Here is a 20,883-nt window from a genome sequence, read left to right on the forward strand (position 1 = left end):
GTAACTTCTTAAACTACATATTACACAATTCAATACCATCTCTTTATTCTTTTAAATTTCTTTTTTCCTTTTCTAACATACCTCAGACATTCAGTCTTAAATGTTCACTGCAATTTTTCAATACAAGTCACACTTTTAAGAATCATAAAAAAAAGTCACTGAAGAAGCATAGACATTTTGTAACTTTTGTATTTTGATTAATTTTGCCTATTTTAACCGCTACCATTCTGTGGTAAAAGAATGAATGAATGTGGGGCACCTGGGTGACTCAGTCAGGTAAGCTAGGACTCTTGATTTCAGCTCAGGTCACGATCTCAAGGTCGTGAGATTGAGCTCCATGACTGGCTCTGTGCTGCTTGTGGAACCTGCTTAAGATTCTCTCTCTCCCTCTCACTCTGCCCCCACTCCACCCACTCATGCACACATGGTCTTTCTCTCTGTGTCAAGAAAATAAAAATTAACAGTAAAAAAGGAATGAATTCTAAAGATGAATAGTGTGTGGGACCCATATATTCACTAATTCCTCCATGCTATTTCCAAGGAGAAAATATAAGAAAAAGTAGAAATTACATACAAAATTAACAGAACTGTAAGGAAAGCAAAATACACTTGACAAATACTGTATTTTTTGTATTCCTATGTAAATATTAGAAATCACCATAGAGTAAGTCTGCCATTTTTTGTTCCGAGGAATAGACTTAGTCATTTTGGAGATTTTTGAGCAATCTAAAATATATCTAATGTATTTTAAATAAAATTGCCAATAATATTCCTAACTGGACCAAGAAGGGACAGTGGGAAGAAGAAAATAAAGTCAGGGGATTGTTTAAAATAAACTTTAAATTATGCTTTGAGGCTATAGATCGAGGCTTTGAGGCTATAGAAGTTGAGAGGGATTCTAAGCCAGTTGGGTGGGAGAGAGTACACAAAATTATCAGGGTTCTGAGAGGGAAACATCTTAAAGAATTGATCCTGAGGTTAAACGGAGTCTTATTTCCCCAAATGTTTCTCAGACTGATTTCTTAGAAAGGTAAACAAGAGCTATATGGTATTTACCTTATGTGAAACATATTAATATGATATGAGCCATGGTCTTAATCAGAGGGTGGTAGTCAGTTGTCTAACTTGCCGTGCTTTTATTGGATGGCTACATTCTTTTTGATGGGTCAAGTATCCACAACCAAGAAATGATTCAGATGAGAAAGTGGTGACAAAGATAAGCACACTGACCTGGCTTCGACATCCATTTTTCTTCTAGACAAAAGGAACAGTTACACAGAAGCTTTCTGTTGGCTACAGAGGCAACCTAGTATACTAGGTTACCGCAAAATATTACTAGATAACTGAGACCAGCGGATAAAGCACTGACCTGGAAGCCAAAACCTTGGGCTTCTTTATTTTACTTAATTATCCAGTCATCTTCCCCAAAAGGGTTTACAGCTTCTGGTATTTTACTGCTTGCTCTTTCCTGAGCAGTCTTTACCTTTGACTAGTTCATGTGTTACTTAAGCCTCTGATTAGTACTCAAGTCACTGCACCACCAGGTATCACACTAAAGCATACATTTGTTTCTTCCCATAAACTGTAAGCTCCCAGAAAAAGGCCTAAGATTTAGTTTTATATAAAAGTCTTTAAAGATTTTATTCATTTGAGACAGAGGGAGAGAGACAAAGAGAGCATGAGATCAGGGAGGGGCGGAGGGAGAGGGAAAAGCAGACTCCTAGCTCAGCAGAGAAGCTGACGCAGAACCCCAGGACCCCAAGATCATGACCTGAGTCAAGGGCAGACACTTGACCAACTAAGCCACCCAGGCACCCCACGTTTTAGATAAAATTCTAAGTATGAGGCAGAAATATGGTTATTAAAACTATTTATTACCTCTTCTACCAGATAAACTTCACATAATGGATAAACACTTCTACCAGATAAACTTCATATAATGGAAAAACAAAAGACAAGACTCTGATCAGGGTGGTAGCAGTGATGGTAGTAAATAATGGTCAAATTCTGGATATACATTGTAGACAGAGCAAACAGGGTTTCTAGACAGACTGAATATAGGGTCTAAGAGAAGAATCAAGCATAGCTCCAAATTTTTTAGCATGAGTGACTTTAAGAATGGAACTGCCATCGACTGATATGGGGAAGGATGCAGTGCAACAGGAGGGTAGATCCAGAGTTCAGTTTAGGATATATTAAATTTGCGAGGCCTATTTGACTTTCAAATATAACTATTAAGTACACTGCTGGATTCAGGAATCTGGACTTATAAAGAGTGTCTGAGATTTAAATGTGAGATGGTTCTCTAAAGCCAGAAACTGGTTAAGACCTACAAGGATTTAAGTATGGAAAAGAACCAAATACTGACCCCTCATTCTCACTCATTTCCTCCTGACTTTTATAATCTTGGAATATAAACGCTACTATGACACAAGTATGAGGCCCTGTTTGAGGATCTATCTCTCCAGAAAGAACTGTTTCACACTGAACAGGTGCTGAAGGGACATCGGCAGCACAAGAATACTCTTTGGGGAAGTTTCTCAGTTTGGGGGCTCATCCTGGTAGTATAAATTCAGGACCTAAAATCTGAAGTTAAGGCTTCTCAAGTGATTTAGAGGACATGAGAATCTGAAAATGGATAAAGGGAAGAATCAAATCAAGCACTTATCCTACCTTTGCTATACAATTATTTCAGGGTAACCAAATAGTTAATGAGGAAAAACTCATGAGGCAACATGCTAATAAATGTAGGATGATTAATACAATCACCATTTTTCAACCCCTAGTAAAATGATAGATTTAGGGGAAAAAAACCATCAGTAGATACTAAAAACATCAGAAAAAAGGATGATGGACATTTTATAATGTATATGCAAGACTGTACCACAAGAACTCAAAGATCAACATCACTAAACAACCATGACTAAACAGAGGACAACTGTATCAGTTTGCTAGGGCTACCATGACAAAGTACCATAAACTGGATGGCTTTAACAACAGAAATTTTTCTCACAGTCGTGGAAGCTAGAAGTCTAAAATCAAGGGACCATCAGGATTGGTTTCCTCAGAGGTCTTTCTCTTTGGGTTTTAGATGGCTTCCTTCTCATGGGTCTTCATATGGTCTCTGCAGGCACCCATCCTGATGTCTTTTTGTGAATCCAAATTTCCTCTGCTAATAAGGACACCAATCAGACTGGATAGAGGCCTACCCAAACGGCCTCATTTTAACTTAAGCCCCTCTTTGAACGCTTTATATCCAAACACAATCACATTCTGAGATACTGGGAGTTATCTCTTCAACATATTAATTTGCAAGGACACATTTCAGCCCATAACAACCACCAAACATCATGTGCCTCCTGATGGAATGAAGTTAAAAGTACTCAGCACCATCCATATTCTTAAAAAAAAAAAAAAAATTAACCGGAACCAAAGCAAGCAAGCAGCTAAATCTGAGAACCATTTTGTTTACTAAACGAAGATTAAGAGAACATGTTAAATGACACCATAAGCATACAACTGGCCACATACAGAATGTGAAAAAATTCTACCAGTGACTTGGGTTTTTTTTTTTTTTTTCAACAAACAAACGAATTTTTAAGAGGGAGGAGAAACTTAAGACATACAAGATATCAATCAAATGCAATGTGTAGACCATGTTTCAATCCTGATTCGCAGAAATCAACTCTAAAAAAAAATGTTTCTGAGACAAATGGGGAAATTACACATTAACTAGGTATTGGATGATACTAAAAAATTGTTAACCTTGTGGACGTGATAATATAATATAATGATATATATAATGCTGTTGTTATATATATTTTAAAAGGTCTTCAGGCTAGAGATCAATACTGTTAACTTTGATTATTTCTAGGCAAAACTATATATATAATGTAGAAGCAAATGACATAATGTAGGAAAAAGAAAAATCAAAGAATAATAGCTACTGAAGCTGGCTGATGGATACATGAGGATTCATTATGCCATTCTGTTTACTTCTGTGTATGTTTGAAATTTTTTATAAATTTAAAAAAAAATTTAATAAACAGAATTTTCAGATGAGGCTTTTCTCTGTGTTCTGCTCAGAGATTAAGCCAATATAGACTTTGTTATAATCCCTCTGTGTCAGCGGACAATTTTTTTTTTTTTTTTCTAATCTGTTACACTGAGAATGTTGCCCTTTCCAAGTCCTGGCTTTACTGGGACGTTTCCGTTGCCAACTTCCTACCCTCATGTGTACCCAAGGACTTTGGTCTCCTGGATGACTAGGAGTATTAAAATCCAAGCCCCCAGGAAAAAAACAAAACAAAAGAAACAACAAGCCTCCATGTTGGTGAGCCTTAGCGACCTCACCCAAAGAGCAAGGGCAGTTTGTCATGTGTCTTCTTTCCAAGCTCTCCCTACCCGTGTTCTTTTTGGCTCCTCTGCTTTCTTCTACTTGGCTACAATTTCATCTATCAATCTACATGATACATAAACGAACATTTCTAGACAAGGTCTGGGTATATGTAGCATAGGTTCTCAGGTTATCATAACTGGTAGCTTCCCCCTCAGTTAATTAACCCAAGAAAAACTTCTTATTCCTATTATTTGGCAATGCCGCTCAGAGTTATAGTCATGATTCTTAGTATTTGTTCTGAAAACTTGAAAATCCTGAAAGGAAGGTGAGGGAAGAGGATTAAGGTGAATTGGGGGCAAAACCTTCCTTGCCATTTTTTTTTTCAAAAAGATAGAATGGAGGGAAGCCTGGGTGGCTTAGTCACTTAAGCATCTGGCTCTTGATTTCGGTTCTGGTCATGAGTGCAGGGTCCTGGGATCGAGCCCCACATTGGGTTCTGTGCTCAGCAGGGAGTCTGCTTCTCCTTCGTGGTCTCCCATTGCCCATCCTCAACTTGTGCACACACACACAAACGGGGGGAGGGTAGGTACTGGCACAAAAACAGACACATAGACCAATGGAACAGAATAGAGAGCCCAGAAATGGACCCTCAGCTCTTTGGGCAACTAATATTTGATAAAGCAGGAAAAAACATCTGGTGGGAAAAAGACAGTCTCTTCAATAAATGGTGCTGGGAAAATTGGACAGCTACATGCAAAAGAATGAAACTTGACCACTATCTCACACCATACACAAAAATAAACTCCAAATGGATGAAAGACCTCGATGTGAGACAGGAATCCATCAAAATTCTAGAGGAGAACATAGGCAGCAACCTCTACGACATCAGCCAAAGCAACCTTTTTCATGACACATCCCCAAAGGCAAGAGAAACAAAAGATAAAATGAATTTATGGGACTTCATCAAGATTAAAAGTTTCTGCACATCCAAGGAAACAGTCAGAAAAACTAAGAGGCAGCCCACGGAATGGGAGAATATATTTGCAAATGACACTACAGATAAAGGACTGGTATCCAAGATCTACAAAGAACTTCTCAAACTCAATACACGAGAAACAAATAAACAAATCAAAAAATGGGCAGAAGATATGAACAGACACTTTTCCAATGAAGACATACAAATGGCTAACAGACACATGAAAAAATGTTCAAAATCATTAGCCATCAAGGAAATTCAAATCAAAACCACACTGAGATACCACCTTACGCCAGTTAGAATGGCAAAAATAGACAAGGCAAGAAACAACAATTGTTGGAGAGGATGTGGAGAAAGGGGATCCCTCCTACATTGTTGGTGGGAATGCAAGTTGGTACAGCCACTCTGGAAAACCGTGTGGAGGTCCCTTAAAAAGTTAAAAATTGAGCTACCCTATGATCCAGCCATTGCGCTACTGGGTGTTTACCCCAAAGATACAGACGTAGTGAAGAGAAGGGCCATATGCACCCCAATGTTCATAGCAGCAATGTCCACAATAGCTAAATCGTGGAAGGAGCCGAGATGCCCTGCAACAGATGACTGGATTAAGAAGTTGTGGTCCATATATACAATGGAATATTACTCAGCAATCAGAAAGAATGAGTTCTCAACATTTGCTACAACATGGACGGCACTGGAGGAGATAATGCTTAGTGAAATAAGTCAAGCAGAGAAAGACAACTATCATATGATTTCTCTCATCTATGGAACATAAGAACTAGAATGATCAGTAGGGGAAGAAAGGGATAAAGGAAGGGGGGGTAATCAGAAGGGGGAATGAAACATGAAAGACTATGGACTATGAGAAACAAACTGAGGGCTACAGAGGGGAGGGGGGTGGGGGAATGGGATAGACCGGTGATGGGTAGTAAGGAGGGCACATATTGCATGGTGCACTGGGTGTTATACACAACTAATGAATCATCGAGCCTTACATCGAAAACCGGGGATGTACTGTATGGTGACTAACATAATATAATAAAAAATCATTATTAATTAAAAAAAAAAAAAAAAAAAAAAAAACAAAAAGATAGAATGGAGGGAAGCCTGGGTGGCTTAGTCACTTAAGCATCTGGCTCTTGATTTCGGTTCTGGTCATGAGTGCAGGGTCCTGGGATCGAGCCCCACATTGGGTTCTGTGCTCAGCAGGGAGTCTGCTTCTCCTTCGTGGTCTCCCATTGCCCATCCTCAACTTGTGCACACACACACAAACGGGGGGAGGGTAGAATGGAATAGAATTTCTCTAACAGACCAAGGGAGAAATGTGGAGAAAGGAAGACATTTCATTCCATATCCTCCATAAACAATAAGCAAATAAACGTGTGACCTCAAAAATTCTGGGCCAGAAATTATGGTTCTAGTCTCCAAAATTTTACTTTATGAAAATCTGAAAGATTTTATTCTCTACACTGGAGGAACAGTCTGTTGAGCACACAAAACCAGTCATCACTCCCCTGCTTGCTGCCTTCAGAGGCTTCCTAGCGCTTTGCTGACCAGGCTGCTGCCCATGCTCTGCCCCAGTCTGCTCTACGGTCCAGCAGGCCAGCCTTTCTCAGGTCCTCCACTCTACTGGCTCCCTCCTCCTCCTCCTATCGCTGGATCCCTGGAAAGCTTACCTGTAGTCTCTAGGGAGTACCTCCATACCCTTCAGGTCTCAGCTTAAACACCCCTTTCTGAGGGGGTGGGGATAATAGGCTATTATTTTCCACCGAAGACCTTTCTACTTCTCCCTCAGAACATTCATCACACGTTTAATTACTTGTTCCATGTCGATCTTCTTTGCTGAGTTGCCAGCTCCTTGACAGTTCAATCTACTGCAGTGCTGACACAGTGCTGGGCACCGATCAGTTGACTGAGTGAATAAGCAAGTAAGCAGAGGCAAGACAAAACAAAAAAAAAAACAAAAAAAAACCAAACCCCACCTCCCTACTCTGCTTAAAGTCAAGGCACAATTTATTGGCGTCACCAGGGTACTCTGGCAAACACCACCAAAGGAAGCTGGTCTCAGCCTCATCAAGCTGTTAAAGAGATTAACTCTTCAGAGGCTCCATCTTAGAACATTGTCTGAGTTGCATGACATCCTATATGGTTTGATGACTATGTGTTACTGGATATATTCAAATTACGTACAAACATCAAGGGGGAATGCATCAGAAAACTGTACTTTTTCTCTTTTTAATTAGCAATGGGCCAGAAAGAGATATGCTCTTGATATCTTTAAACTAAAATCTACATATACAACACGAAGTCAAAGGGTTGGTATTATTTTAAATACTAGCTAGTATTTTTGAGTACAGTACTTATTAAATAGCATCAGCTCCTTTAATCATCAGGGTATTCCTGTGACGTAAGAATTGTTAACTTCATTTTATGGATAAGGAAACTGAGGCCTAGAGAACTTAAGTAACTTCCTAAACTATTCTCACCACTTTGCGAGGGCAAAGTTCTTATTTTCTCGAGTCTTAAGATTTGTAAGGATAAGAGGAGGGAAGTGGTTTAAAGTTTAAAGTTGGGATGGGGCAAAGTGCTCTCTGTTAAGCTATTTACTGGAAGAGAGGAGGCGAAAGCATCACTGGCTGCGCACCTCCCCCACCCCTCCTGCTGGCATCTTAGATGACCACAGTGAAAAAGGGCAGGTGAGGCATGGAAGCAGTAACTAATTACAAGTATCAAGATCTACTTTCAGTCTTGATCAGCTTTTGGGTGGAATCAGAAGTACCCTCCTTTAACCATTCTAACAATAAAACAGAGTCCAATAAGTCAGCTGAGGCTACAAGAACTGCACACACTCCTAGCTTACCATCTGGATACTGGTACTTTTTTGCCTTTAACATTTGCACTGGGGCCGCGTACTTTACATCATGACACGGCTAAAGGACTATCATTTATTTTCCCATTTACCACTGTCTGGCAAACAAATACTCGTCTATGCAGAACCTGCTGTTCTACATAGACAGTCCTTCATCATGGATCGCCCTGAAATTCAGTGATGCTCGTGACTAAGAAGATGTGGCTTATGATATCCTAACAGCGCCATGCTGCCCTAGCTGTTCTTTCTGTCCTCCCCTTCACTGAGGCCCTCAAAGGCTCCTGCAGAATGGATGGCTTAGCTTGCCTTCTTTAGATGTTTCTGCACCTGTGATGCACTAATTTTTCCCACATTCTGAGCAGTTACTCATGATTCAGTACATCTCACATCCATAATTTCACAACAATATATTTAATGATGATTAGGAAGATTGCCTAATGCAATTGATTTGATTTATGAAATTTCTTCTGAGAATACCAGCATTTAAGAAAGCAGCAGTGGCACTTTTTCCCCTCATACAAAATCTTGTAAGGGATTCCAAAATATCAACCTGACAAAAGAAAACAAGAGCTTAAATGTTTCACTATTTGCAGAATCCCGGAAGCCTAAAGGGAGTACTGTGGATACAAAACATAGTGTTCATGCAACCACGACTTATCGAGTCTCTGAAATTAATGTTATATCACAATTCCTTTTAATTATCAACCTTCCTTTGTTTCACAGTATTTCAGAGATTTCACTTTAGGAATGAATCACAGTAAGACCTGACTAGACTTGGTGTGACACAAAGTAAAAACAACTACCACGGTCACTCTTCTGCCCGCTTACTCAGATCTACGGTGGCAGAGCTCGCCAATACACAAAGCGCTCAATCTGGTTTCCCTGTCTCTAGAAGGCTTTCACCCACTGGTTCCCTGTTCTCTCTTCCGTTCTTCAGAGGGGGCGTCATGCAGCACCCTTTATTGCCTATCCATTTCCCTGGGAGAGAAACTGAGAGGACCCAGGAAACAGGTACAACTGCCATTCCTGCCATGTACTAGCAATACGGTTCTTTGTGGTTCTGCTCTCCAGATGCTCTGTGGCACCCAGCACAAGCCCCCTACCTTCCGGCTGTGCACTTGCTGAAATTTGCATGGAACACAGAAAGTGAAAGAACATCCAGGAGTTTCAGAGCAGTATCTGAGAGGCTGAGAGGAATGTCTTCCCAGTTTGCTAGTTGGCAGAGGGAACTACCGACCTGAGGGAACTGACTGAAGGGCAGAAAAAGCCTCTCCGTCTGTGTTTATCAGGCAGTCTGTATGTATCAACAGGCAAGGGTGGCACAGGGAAAGAAGGTGCTCATGTAGAGAAATTCTTCTTAGCAGAGGACAATCTGCTTCTTAGGGCCACTTTTTCTTTCCCTGGTTTTTGTGTTTTATGAGTTTTTGTTTTGTTTTATGTTGTGTTTTCATTTTATTCTACATCTTCACAGGAACTTAATACAACATGAGAAAAAAATTACACTGGAGGCTGCTATTCAGATACCACTTTTGAACTAGGAAACTTCTGTGCAACTTGTTAAAAGACTAATAATTTTATGGATATTCCAGTGTTAAGCTATATGGCATGTTTACTTCTTACCTAGAAATAATTTCTATCAGTAAGGTAAAAAGCTGCAAAACTTAGGAAAACACTATTTCTAGAAAAGGAAATGCAAATGGCTAGCAATCATATGGAAAGTGTTCAATTTCACCAGAAATGGGGGAAAGTTAAAATTAAAATAAGATACCATTTCATGACCATTACATTGGGGAAAATTTAAGCGTCTGACAACATCCCCTGCAAAAATAATATGAAGCAACAGCAAGAGTCTCAAACTGCTGTGGGGAAGTGCAACCAGGTACGACCATTTTGGAAAGCAATTTGGCAAAAGCTGGTAAGAGAATGTTTACTGATTTACAGTTTTAATCTAGGTTTTTATATACATAAAAAATATATAGAAACGTCCATTTTAGCAACACTTTGCAATAGATTTGACAAATAAATTTTTGCTCATTGATACAACTTAATACTGTATAGCAATCAAAGCAAACTAAAGGTACATCTAGAAAAAATTCTAAACTATGTTAAGGAAAAAGGGCTGCAAAAATATACCCACTAAAAAATGACATACACAGCATAGTACCACAAAAAAATTTTAAGCTATGTGCAACAATGTTATATTTTGTTTACAAATACATGCTGAGGTAGCATACGTTTATAAATATGCATAGGAATAAAGGACACCAAGTTTAGGATAATGGTAACCACTAAGAAGGAATTTAAGGGGGCTTAAATCTTATCTTTTAAAAAATCATAAAAATAGTAAAATGTTATTTTTTATAAGACTAAGTAATGAGAACATGAGTCTTCTTGTATTATTCACTATTTGAAATGTTTTCCGATTTTTCTAAACTTCAAATTATTTTTAATAACATGGAAACCACATACCTTGCATCCTGTATTATAAGCATTTCTCAACGTTAAATATCTAAAACATTTATCTTGCTTTCACGAGTACATAAAGCAACATTAGAATTGATTTGAGCCTTATTTACAGTGCTATATATACAAGGAGGAGAAAGGGGCTACAACTGTAACCTTTGGGTCAAAGTGATTAACTTTGCTAGTGCTTCTCACATGTTGTATATCTGAAATATCTGAATACTTTTTAAAAGAACAGATGCTCAATAAATAAATAAATAAATAAATGGACAGATGCTCAAGCCTTATCCGAAACCTGCTTGAATCAGAATCATTCCATTGAGAACTACATACACTAAGACTGAAAACCACTATCCACAAAATGGCACAAAGAGAAAAAATGAGCAACCCTGATTGACTCTGACGAGTCACATGGTTGAAATGGTAAAGGGACAGATTTGCCAATGACCATGCAGACAGTTCTATGTCTCTCACCTATGCACTGTACAAGCAAAGCATAAAAAATGAGAGAATAAACAGTTGAGAAGACATGTATAATAATACCATACCAGCTAACACCGCAAGGGAAAAAAAGATGATGATAGCGGTTCAAATGAAACGCATCATTCATAAATAAAGTGTTCTTGCATGTTAGTAACTAAGTTAGAATAGAAAAAAACAGGACATCACAGGACTGCAAGAGAGTGTAGCTCGGGTATCTCTTTCCCCAGCTCCTTCCCTGCCGGATCACAGAAAGGCAAGAGCTGTAGTTGGACAGCCTTTTCCACATAGCTATCCTCTTTGGGTTTTAGTAATGGTTCCCTTCTTACATCCATTCAGGCCTAGGGACAATAATGGCTCCCACTACTGCTAGTCCTGGGATGCTTCGCCATCCATTGTTGCATCCATCCATTCATTTTAATGCAGGCATACCTTTCAAGTTAAACTCTTCTCCATTACCCCATTTGAGACTGCAACCTATTTTCTACTAGAACACTAACTGATATAATTATGAAGCATGAAGACACTGTACCTGAGTATCTGATTAATAAATTTATTTCATAGATCTAATGTTGTAAGCGGATACATCCTATTATCCAGTGTTCTAGTTGATGTATATGACTCAGAAAAAATATATATTTAAGGTATGACTTGTGTCTTTGAGAAAAAAAATCTAGATAGAGAACAAGTTCAAGGACAAAGTAAATGAAATAATAAAAAACACAGAAAGTAACCCATACATGGAACTACCTGGTAAATTAAAAACAAGAACTAGGGCGTCAGGGAAAGCTTTGTGGATAACAGCGGTATTACAGCTGGGTCTTAAAGGATAGAGAGGATTTAGAGACCATTAGTCAAGTAGAGTGGAGAGAAATGGGTACTTTGAGCAAGGAAAATAATATGAGCCGAAACACTAAGTTAGGAAACGATATGGTCATTTGGTGAGCAAACAGTATAATGCCTGACCAGAAGAGGGAAAGCTTATTTAGGACTATACAGCCTTAGCTGGTTTTAAGTCAGACAGGTATAGCTATATAAATATTTATTATACAATTTATAAATTCTCCTAAAGACAAGTAGTCTGAGAAAGAATAGTTTCTGCCTTAAAACCAAAAATTCTAAGAGAATATGGCCAAAAAAATATAGCTCAGTTTTCATTTCTATCTCTATTAAGCAAACTTTAAACAGTCCTCAATTTACTCACTGTATCATTGGCCCACCTGTCTATACTAGTCATTAAAAGCTGGCTACACTGGTGTCCATACTTCAATTCTAGCCCCTTGGATGAATTTTCTAAATAGGTTTCTAAATAGGACAAGCAATTCTCATTTGGAATAACTCTCATGCTCATCTCAGCAATTTTAAGAAGGGTGTTTTGAAGCTGCTTTAAAAACGTGTGCTAATGATCTACTGATTGTTTCTTAAGTTTTCCAGCTATCAAACCATCAGTGAATTAATCAGGTATAGAGATTACAGAATTTGAGGTCAGTTCTGTTATTAATATAACCATCTCTAATATTTCTGCTTACTACAGAGTAATTTATCAGGATAAAAAAAATGCAACGGATATAATTTCCTTAGCTAGCTCTTCTAAAAGATTTGCCAATCATTTCCTTAAATTTTTTCAAAATCTAAGAAAGCAATAAAACACCTTGTTAATTAAGTGCTTAATGTTTACAGTACTAAGAATACTTAGTTTTCATCAATAAGATTCTATTTTTATACACTACCGTATACTAGAGCGAAAACAAGATTTTTTTTTTTTTTTTTTGAAGATTTGAGAGACGGAGAGAGAGATGGTGCATGTGCTAGCGTGCAGGGGGAGGGGCAGAAACAGAATCTTGCAGACTCTGTGCTCAGGGGGCCCATCATGGGGCCCAACATGGGGCCCAACATGGGGCTCTATCTCAAGACCCCTGAGATCATGACCTGAGCGGAAACCAAGAGTCGGATGCTTAACCGACTGAGCCATACAGGTGCCCTATAACAAGATATTTTAATGCGGGTATTTTTATATCCCCATTTTATTATGGACTACTATAAATTGTTAGGGCACAATACAAATTATTAGTTTCAAAACATTTAACAAACATACAAATGTACACATAGAAATAAATACATCTATGTACAAATATACACACAAACACAGAACTTTAGCCTCCATGTACGCGTTGTCTCTTTCAGAGTAGTCACTCTGGGAAGGATGCAAAGTTATTCTAAAAATGTTGCCATTATTTAAAACTATTTCTAAATCACCCTTTTGAAATTGCTTTCATAGCCTTTCAAAAAATCTTTTCAACATCCTTAATAGTGGTAAAATCTTGAAGGTAGAAATGAGTTTCACAATCATGCAGAAATCATTTTATCAAATTAAGTTTAATAAATAAAATATGGGTTCAAATTCAGTTACACAGTTTTATTAGAAAATACAAAAACCAGTACTTACAAAAGTGATCCTAAAAGCATGTTTTTGTTACTTATAAATTGACTAGAAATTTCAAAAGATTCAAAATAATTGTGACTGGCAGCAGTACTTTTGGAAGTGTTTAGCTTCCTAAAGTTACTACTTGGAATGACCACTCTTTCAAAAAATAAGTAACAGCATGTTTGGGGGAGGGGCAGGGTTTCATGACTCTATATACACTTTGCAGTCACAGGGCATCTTTTTTTCCATATAGCTAACTATATTTACTTCATTAATTCTCCAAATATCCTTTATGAGAGAAAGCCCAAATTATCATTCTTTTTTTTTTTTCAGGTGGCTGAATGAAGTATGAATAAGGAAAGAATTGTGTTTATTTCATGAGTCAATTATTAAGTCTAGGCATATCATGCCCTAACATTAGTGCTATGTAGTTAGCAAAATTTAAATAAAATGTTTTAGCTTTATGCTGCTTGATAAAAAGGCATTAAAGGAGGTAGGTGTGTCATGAAATATTACAGAGATCCATTAAAATGATTATTAATTCATTGCATAGTTGCCTGAAAGAATTCTTGCTTGATGTATGACAGGTACTTATTAAAGAGGTTGGTGTCTACCTTAAAATACGCTCATAAGCATCCTACTAGAGTCTGCTTTATCAAAAAAGAAAGCTTAGGTTTTTTAAAATACTTGATTTTTGAAGAAAAAATCTCTTCACTTTGAAAAAACCAAATATATAAATGAAAGAGAGGAAGAAATATGGGCAGTAAAAGCTCTACCAGCAAACTCACATAAGAGCAAACCCTAGGGAAACTGGCGAACTGTTGTTGGTTCTGGAGAGTTAAAGTACAACATAAATGCACACGATTACAAGTTAAGTTTCATTGAAATTATTGAAATGGCTATTCTCTTAAACATTTAATTCTTCTGTTGAGAAAAGAAAACTTGCTGCTCAATATTTATAATACCTATGTGCTCACTTCTTCCAGTCTACTTATTCATTAAATAAATATTTAGGGCTCCCACTGGCACTGTATTTATATACGATATTAAAGATTTGACAGACCAAAGACAAACAAATTTAGTCCTTGCAACTACTCTGGTGATTCTATTCAACAACTAAAACTGTAACAGCAGTCCAGCTGGTCTTAAGGGTTAACTTGCTTCAAATTAACACACTCCTTGCCTGCTGATGTAAGGCCCTTGATCTGCGATAGAACTAATTTGCTTTCTTTGAGATCTGCAGACCACTAGCCTTGAGAGTAAGAGACTAGAACTTTCCCAGGCCAGAGGCCAGCAAGTATGCTTGAAGCCACCTCGACTTTCTGATTAGCCCAGCAATCTTTTAGCAAAATGGTTTTTTGTTTTGTTTTGTCTTAAGGTCACTCAAATGACTTTACTGATCTTCCTTTGTGCATCTGTAAACCTTGCCCTCCACTGCAGAAAGAACAGAGTACTCTTGTACAACCACCCCTGGGTACCAAAGAACCAGACCTTCTTGCACAACCCTCAAGTACCAAGATAACTCTGTAGCTGATATCACCAAGTCTGGATGTAATCAAGAAACGTCACAGAGACACTGTACTCCCTTAACTGATTAAACACTTCTAAAAATCTCTGGGCCAGGCAGAAACTTGGGGTGGGGGCTTTGGACAAGAGGCCACCTTCTCCCCCAGGGGGCTGGTCTCCTGAAGAAAGCTCATACTCCTTTCCAATCAAAACTCCTCTCTTGAGTGTTGGTCTTTCAGGCGACAGGCAGTTGAACTTGGGTTTCCACAACAAAATGATTCTGGTCTTTTAAGCATCACTTTTTAGGGGTACTATTCCAGGAATCTGAAAGGACTCGACTCTGTTTTTAATGAGAGGTATTAGTAACTAACGTGTAACAAAAACATAAAGAGTATCCGACGGGCACTCTGAGCCTTACATTTTGTATGAGGTTGAGTGACTGGAGCGAGAATAACTCTCTGCCAGACAAGTTCTAATCACAGCTCCCACAAGGGCTGACTATTTAGTTTTGATACAATCATGTTTCTGCGTGGGTGCCTCAGCTGTCTGGTCTATAAAATGGGGTAATTTAATAGGAACCTGTCCACACAACGCTCCTTTGAAGTTAACTAATGAATGCTGTCTTGTGCACCTGAAACTACTGGATGCTACAAAAGTATTGAGTACTATCTGGAAAAGAACACAGTAATACACACATGCTGGTGTTAAATACGGCAGTAATATTAACAGCCCCCCGCCCCCAACCCTCTCCTCACCTCCCCCAGCTGCACAAAGCGTCCTTATAACCTCAGCCTACCCAAGACTGTACACTCTGGATCGAAGGCTGCAACAAAAGCAGCTGAAAGGCCAATACCAAAATGGACCAGACAAAAGAAAGTGGCTCTGTGCAGAGGCAATGGGCCACGGAAGGGGGTGTGTGCCGATGCTTCCCACAAGCTCTCAGAAGAAACAGGACTCAGTTCCTCAACTCCGACCTGGAGGGCATCCAACAACTGACCCTGTCGCCCACCACCGGTTCCCCGCCCTCCGCCTGAACCCTGCTCACCCCCCCCACCCCCCAGCCTGGCCCCATCCTCACGGCCCCGGCTCACATTTCCAGACGGTGTAATTCCACCCGGTCTACGGTCGCGCCCCGAGGACTCCAGCGGAGCCTCAAGCGCTCAAGTTGAAGCCCTGCGGCCGCATCACCTGAGGCCGGGGCGGGAGGCAGCCAGGCCAGCCCCAGCCCAGGCCAGCCCAGCCCAGCCCTCCAGCAGTCCGAGGTCTGCGAGCGGAGCCGCAGAGCTACCACAGAGGGTCAGGGCCGGCGGAGGCCAGACACTCTCGCGGCGGCGCTCCCGGCCGGGCTCCGAGGCGTCGGCCCTTACCTGCGTCCGCGTCCGGGAGCCGCCGGCTCCGCGCCCCCTCTCGGCGCGCCGCGCGCCCCTCAGCCCCGGCTCTGAGGACTCCAGCGCCGCGGCTCTAGCGGCCGCGATGCCGGTTCTGCGAGACGGGAAGCGACAGGAGCCAAACCCCGCGGAAAGCGCTCCAGCTCGCCTGGGTCTCGGTGCCCGGGCGCTCCCCGCCGCACACCGCCCAGCTCATTCACCTCGGTGGGTTCCGCCCCGGCTGAATGTGGGCGACGCCCCGCCCTGACCCAGTGCCTCCCCGAGCCGCGCCAGCAGTGCCGGGCTCCGCGACACCCGGGCAAAGTTGTTCTCTCTCGTCATCCCCTTAGCAGAGCAACTGAAGTTGCCTAGGCCTTCAGCAACCTTGGCTTCACCCTGTCCCTCCTATAGGTCAGACTTCTGAGCCCACCTCCTGGGTCTGTTGCTTCTGGTGCCTAAGGTTCCACCTTTGTTCAACTGGGATTAATCCCTAAGGTGTTCTTGACTTCACTCTTGAGGAATGTGAATTGATGACCAGAGGTAAATCAAAAGTGCTTATTCGGGGAGTGGCGGGGGCGGGACAGCCCTCTTGGAGTAAATCTTGACTTGTCAGCAGCACATCAAAACAATGAAAATAAATGATCCAAAGACTATAAATAAGGTTCGGAACATAAAAAGCAAGTTTTATAAGTTGGTTTGAGGAAGGGGAAGGAAGCTCTAAGGGGGAGCCTCTAAAGACTGTATCACTTTTTCTGCTAGATAGAAATTTCCATTTGCCTGAAGTGGCTTATTTAGATTCCTGTCCAAGACCAGGGTTGCATTAATAATTTGCCACCTGAGAATCCAAGGCAATCCGTAACAAAACCAAAGACATTAAAAAGTACAGAAAACTACAGACCAATACACCTTATGAATATTAATACAAAAATCCACAATAAAAAAACTGGTAACCTAAATCCAACGTAGATAAAACATTTTACAACATGACCAAGAAGGACCTCTCTGAGGAATGCAAGTTGGTTTATTGAAGTAATACTCTTAGAATAAAAGGGAAAGGCCACAGGATCATCTCAATAAATGAAGAAAAGGCACTTGATAAAATCTGAAATGTTTTCATGATAAAAAACATGATAAAAAGCATTCAACGAAGGGAACTTCCTCAACCTGATAAAAGACATCTATAAAAAAAAACCCAAAGCTAAGATCATACTTAATGGTGAAAAAATGAATAGTTTCCCCTAAGATCAAGAATAAGACAACAATGTCCTCTCTTCCTACTTCTTTTCAACCTTGTACTGCAGGTTTCAGCTAGGACAATTAGGCTAGAAGGGTCAAATATCTAACAGTGAACACAGCGAATAGAAGACAAAGAATTATTGAGGAAAACCAAGACAACAGTCCTCAGACCTGAAGGGTAAGAGGACACAATCTTTCACCTCAACGGATAAAAATGATCTATACCAAGGTGTATTACTGTGAAATTTCAAAGCATATCAGTCAGAAAAAAGATTTTAATAGATTCCAGGGAGGAAAAATAAAGATCATTTATGAAGATTCAGAAATTAAAATGACACTGGACTTTTTGACAGAAACATAAAAGATAAATCCTGAGGGAAACTGATTTCCAACCTAGAAAATAACATGAGGTTAAAAACAGGTATTTCAGATATGCAAATTTTAAAATATTTTCTCCATGCATCCTTTCTCAGAAAACAATTGGAGGATGTGCTCCATTACAACAACGGGGTGAGGTAAGGGTTTGCTAGAAGAGAGAAGTGAAATTTATACCCAAGCCAACCATGGTAGGCACAGTGGCCCTCAAAAGATGTTCACATCCTCATCCCTGGATCCTGTAAATATGTTACATTATATAGCAAAAAGGACTTTGCAGATGTAATTAGAGTTATGAACTCAAATAGGAAGATTATGCTAGATTATCCAGGTAGGCCCCATGTAATCACATGATTCTTTAGAAGAAAACCTTCTCCAGCTGGAATCAAAGATGAGACATAATGTAACATAAGAGAGATTTAAGGCCTGAGACTTGCTAGAATCTCCCAGTGCTAGAGTAAACAATATGGAAAACACAAGGAAGAATGTGGACAGCTCATAGAACCAGAGACCTGGCTGATTCACATTTTTTTTTAAGAAACAAATTTTTAGAAGTACAAAGTTTATTACTAACAGACCTGAAAGAAGACAAAAAATCTTAACGTTTTCTGATTAAGGCATATAATTTAGCCTCGTATTTCCTATGAAGCCACAGACTGTTCAGAGAAATGACAAGGTTGAAAAATTTGGCAAATAAAAACAGGATACCCAGTTAAAATCAAATTTTGGCCAAGATTTTAGTATAAAAATACTTCTGCTAAAAAATGGTTTCTTTTGAAGTTAAAATGCAACTGGTTATCCATCGCAACCCGAAAAGTGAACCCTCAAAACAATGGTCCTCAATGTTGACTGTACATTGGTACCTCATAAAGAGCTGGTGAAAATACTTTTGCCCATTGTCACCCTGGTACAACTGAATCAGAATTTCCTGGGGGGAACCTCAGGTGACTCTAATGTACGAACCCTAGAGAGGAGTTAATGTGTACAGGTCTGGTGAACTAAAAATAACCTTCCTTGCCAGTTTACAACCAAAGTGAAGAAACACAATTCTCTACAATAAATATCCTAACAAATATTCATGGTCTCCAAGTTACAGATGAAGACTATGATTTTCAATACTTCGCAGAAGAGCTTTAATTTCTTTTGTTTGTAAAAGAAAAATAAAAACCCAACTTCATGGCTATAAGGTACCAAATGATTAGTAATTTATTTTAACCACTAGGTAATTGGTATCTCAATATTTACTAATAGTATCTGTCATCCCACCAGACATCATGGCTAGCTGAGTATGAAGTCATCTCAAAGTACCTACGTCAGTAGTCTTTGCATTACCTGAGCGTTGAGGTTTCTAACTTCTGTCTTCAGTTATAATTTCCAGTCAAAATTAAGATAAATAACATGGGGATTATAACTTATTCCTAGAAACCAAACAATGTGTGCCACAACCCCTGGCATTTGAGATCTGAGCAGGACATTTAGGTGATCTGAGACAGCAGGCAGTTAGAAATAAAAGCTTGAGTTAATGGCATCATTTGCAGAGAGGCAATACTGGAAGTTGTGAGAGCACCAAGGGAAGAGTAGCAAGTCCTCAGGAAAATTCTAGATATAAGACCACAGCAGAAAAAGAGCTAAACAAGTTCCTGTTAGAAAGATTGGAAAGAATAAGAAAATCATGTTGTAGAAAGCAAAAGCTTGCCATGAGCGTGCGAAGAACAAGTAGTTAGTGTCGGACATGGCAAAGAGGTGAAGGAGGAAGAGGAAAGGCCACTGGGTTTGATGACTCCCGAGGCAGTACAGGATAGCTCAGCTGTTGGGCTCTGGAACCATAATGCCCTGGCTTGAATCCCACTTAAATTCATAAAACCTTAGGACAAGTTTCCATGTCTCTCTTTGCCTTAGTTTCTTCATCCATAAATAGGAAATAATGTAGAGTTATTATGAGGTTTCAGCGATTTTATCTATGTAAAGCACCTAAAATAATACCTGACATACAGTAAGGACTCAACAAATACCAGCTGTTATTGACAACCTTTAAGAAAACGGTTTGTGTAGAATAGTACTTTAGTTAGGACTCATTTCAGTGAAATGACACAAACCCAATTCAAGTTGACCCAAGGACAATAGTCAGTAGTCCATAGGAGTAAGTCTACGATAGTTTCATGCATTTTTGGACCTAAGTGCTCAGATGTTGCCATCAGCAGGCTATCTCAATCTTTTGGCATTATTTTTCTGTGTTGGCTTTATTTTTAGGCAGGATCAGCCTATGCAGTGACAAATTTGGCCTCTAGTAGCTCCAGGCTGAAATTGAAGCTGTTTAGCAATTGCACTGGTAAAAGAATACCTCTTTCTACCAATAGTTGCAGCAAAGTTCTAGAACTGAGGCTTAGTATACAGACTTGGATTGCATGCCCATTCTCATCAATCACTGTCAATAGGAGGAGGTAACTAGCAGGTTGGTCAAGTGAGTGTCATTTTCTCACCCATAAAACTCACGTGTCAGTGTATTGAGATGTGGGTATTGGGAGGAATTAGCTTCGTTACTCAGACCATAAAGGTTGAAAGTGGAGGAGGCATAATTCCCAAAAAGAATACTGGGTACTATTATCAGAATATGGAAATGGATATCTAGGTAGGCAAAAATAAAATGTCTATTTTAAGGGGGGACTGTGTGGTTAACTGAGCACAGAATAAAAGATTACTGGACATCAGATAACGAGCCAGGCTGAAGCTTGAATGATGGTAGAAATCTTTTAAGTTTTGAAAATTTCTTCAAAATGTTAATCTCAGGAAGAAAAACAAAAACAGTCCAATGATAGGATTTACAGGAGACCCAGACTTGGGAAAGCG

The 20,883-nt window shown here is 39.6% G+C and overlaps 1 protein-coding gene across 1 annotated transcript in view; it reads right to left on the reverse strand.

Annotated features, from left to right (window-relative positions):
* RNF180 (ring finger protein 180) overlaps window positions 1–16,767 on the reverse strand; it is a 193,914-nt gene extending 177,147 nt beyond the window's left edge. The window contains exons 1-2 of the mRNA XM_045795016.2: window positions 16,695–16,767; window positions 16,426–16,637 (exon numbers count right to left, since the gene is read on the reverse strand). Coding sequence (XP_045650972.2) covers window positions 16,426–16,637; window positions 16,695–16,767 — 285 coding nt within the window. The remainder of the gene's footprint in view (window positions 1–16,425; window positions 16,638–16,694) is intronic.
* Between the last annotated feature and the right edge of the window lie 4,116 nt (window positions 16,768–20,883).

The sequence above is a fragment of the Ursus americanus genome, chromosome 5, assembly GCF_024610735.1.
Source record: "Ursus americanus isolate L20-20 chromosome 5, mUrsAme1.1.p, whole genome shotgun sequence".
NCBI classification, from domain to species: domain Eukaryota; kingdom Metazoa; phylum Chordata; class Mammalia; order Carnivora; family Ursidae; genus Ursus; species Ursus americanus.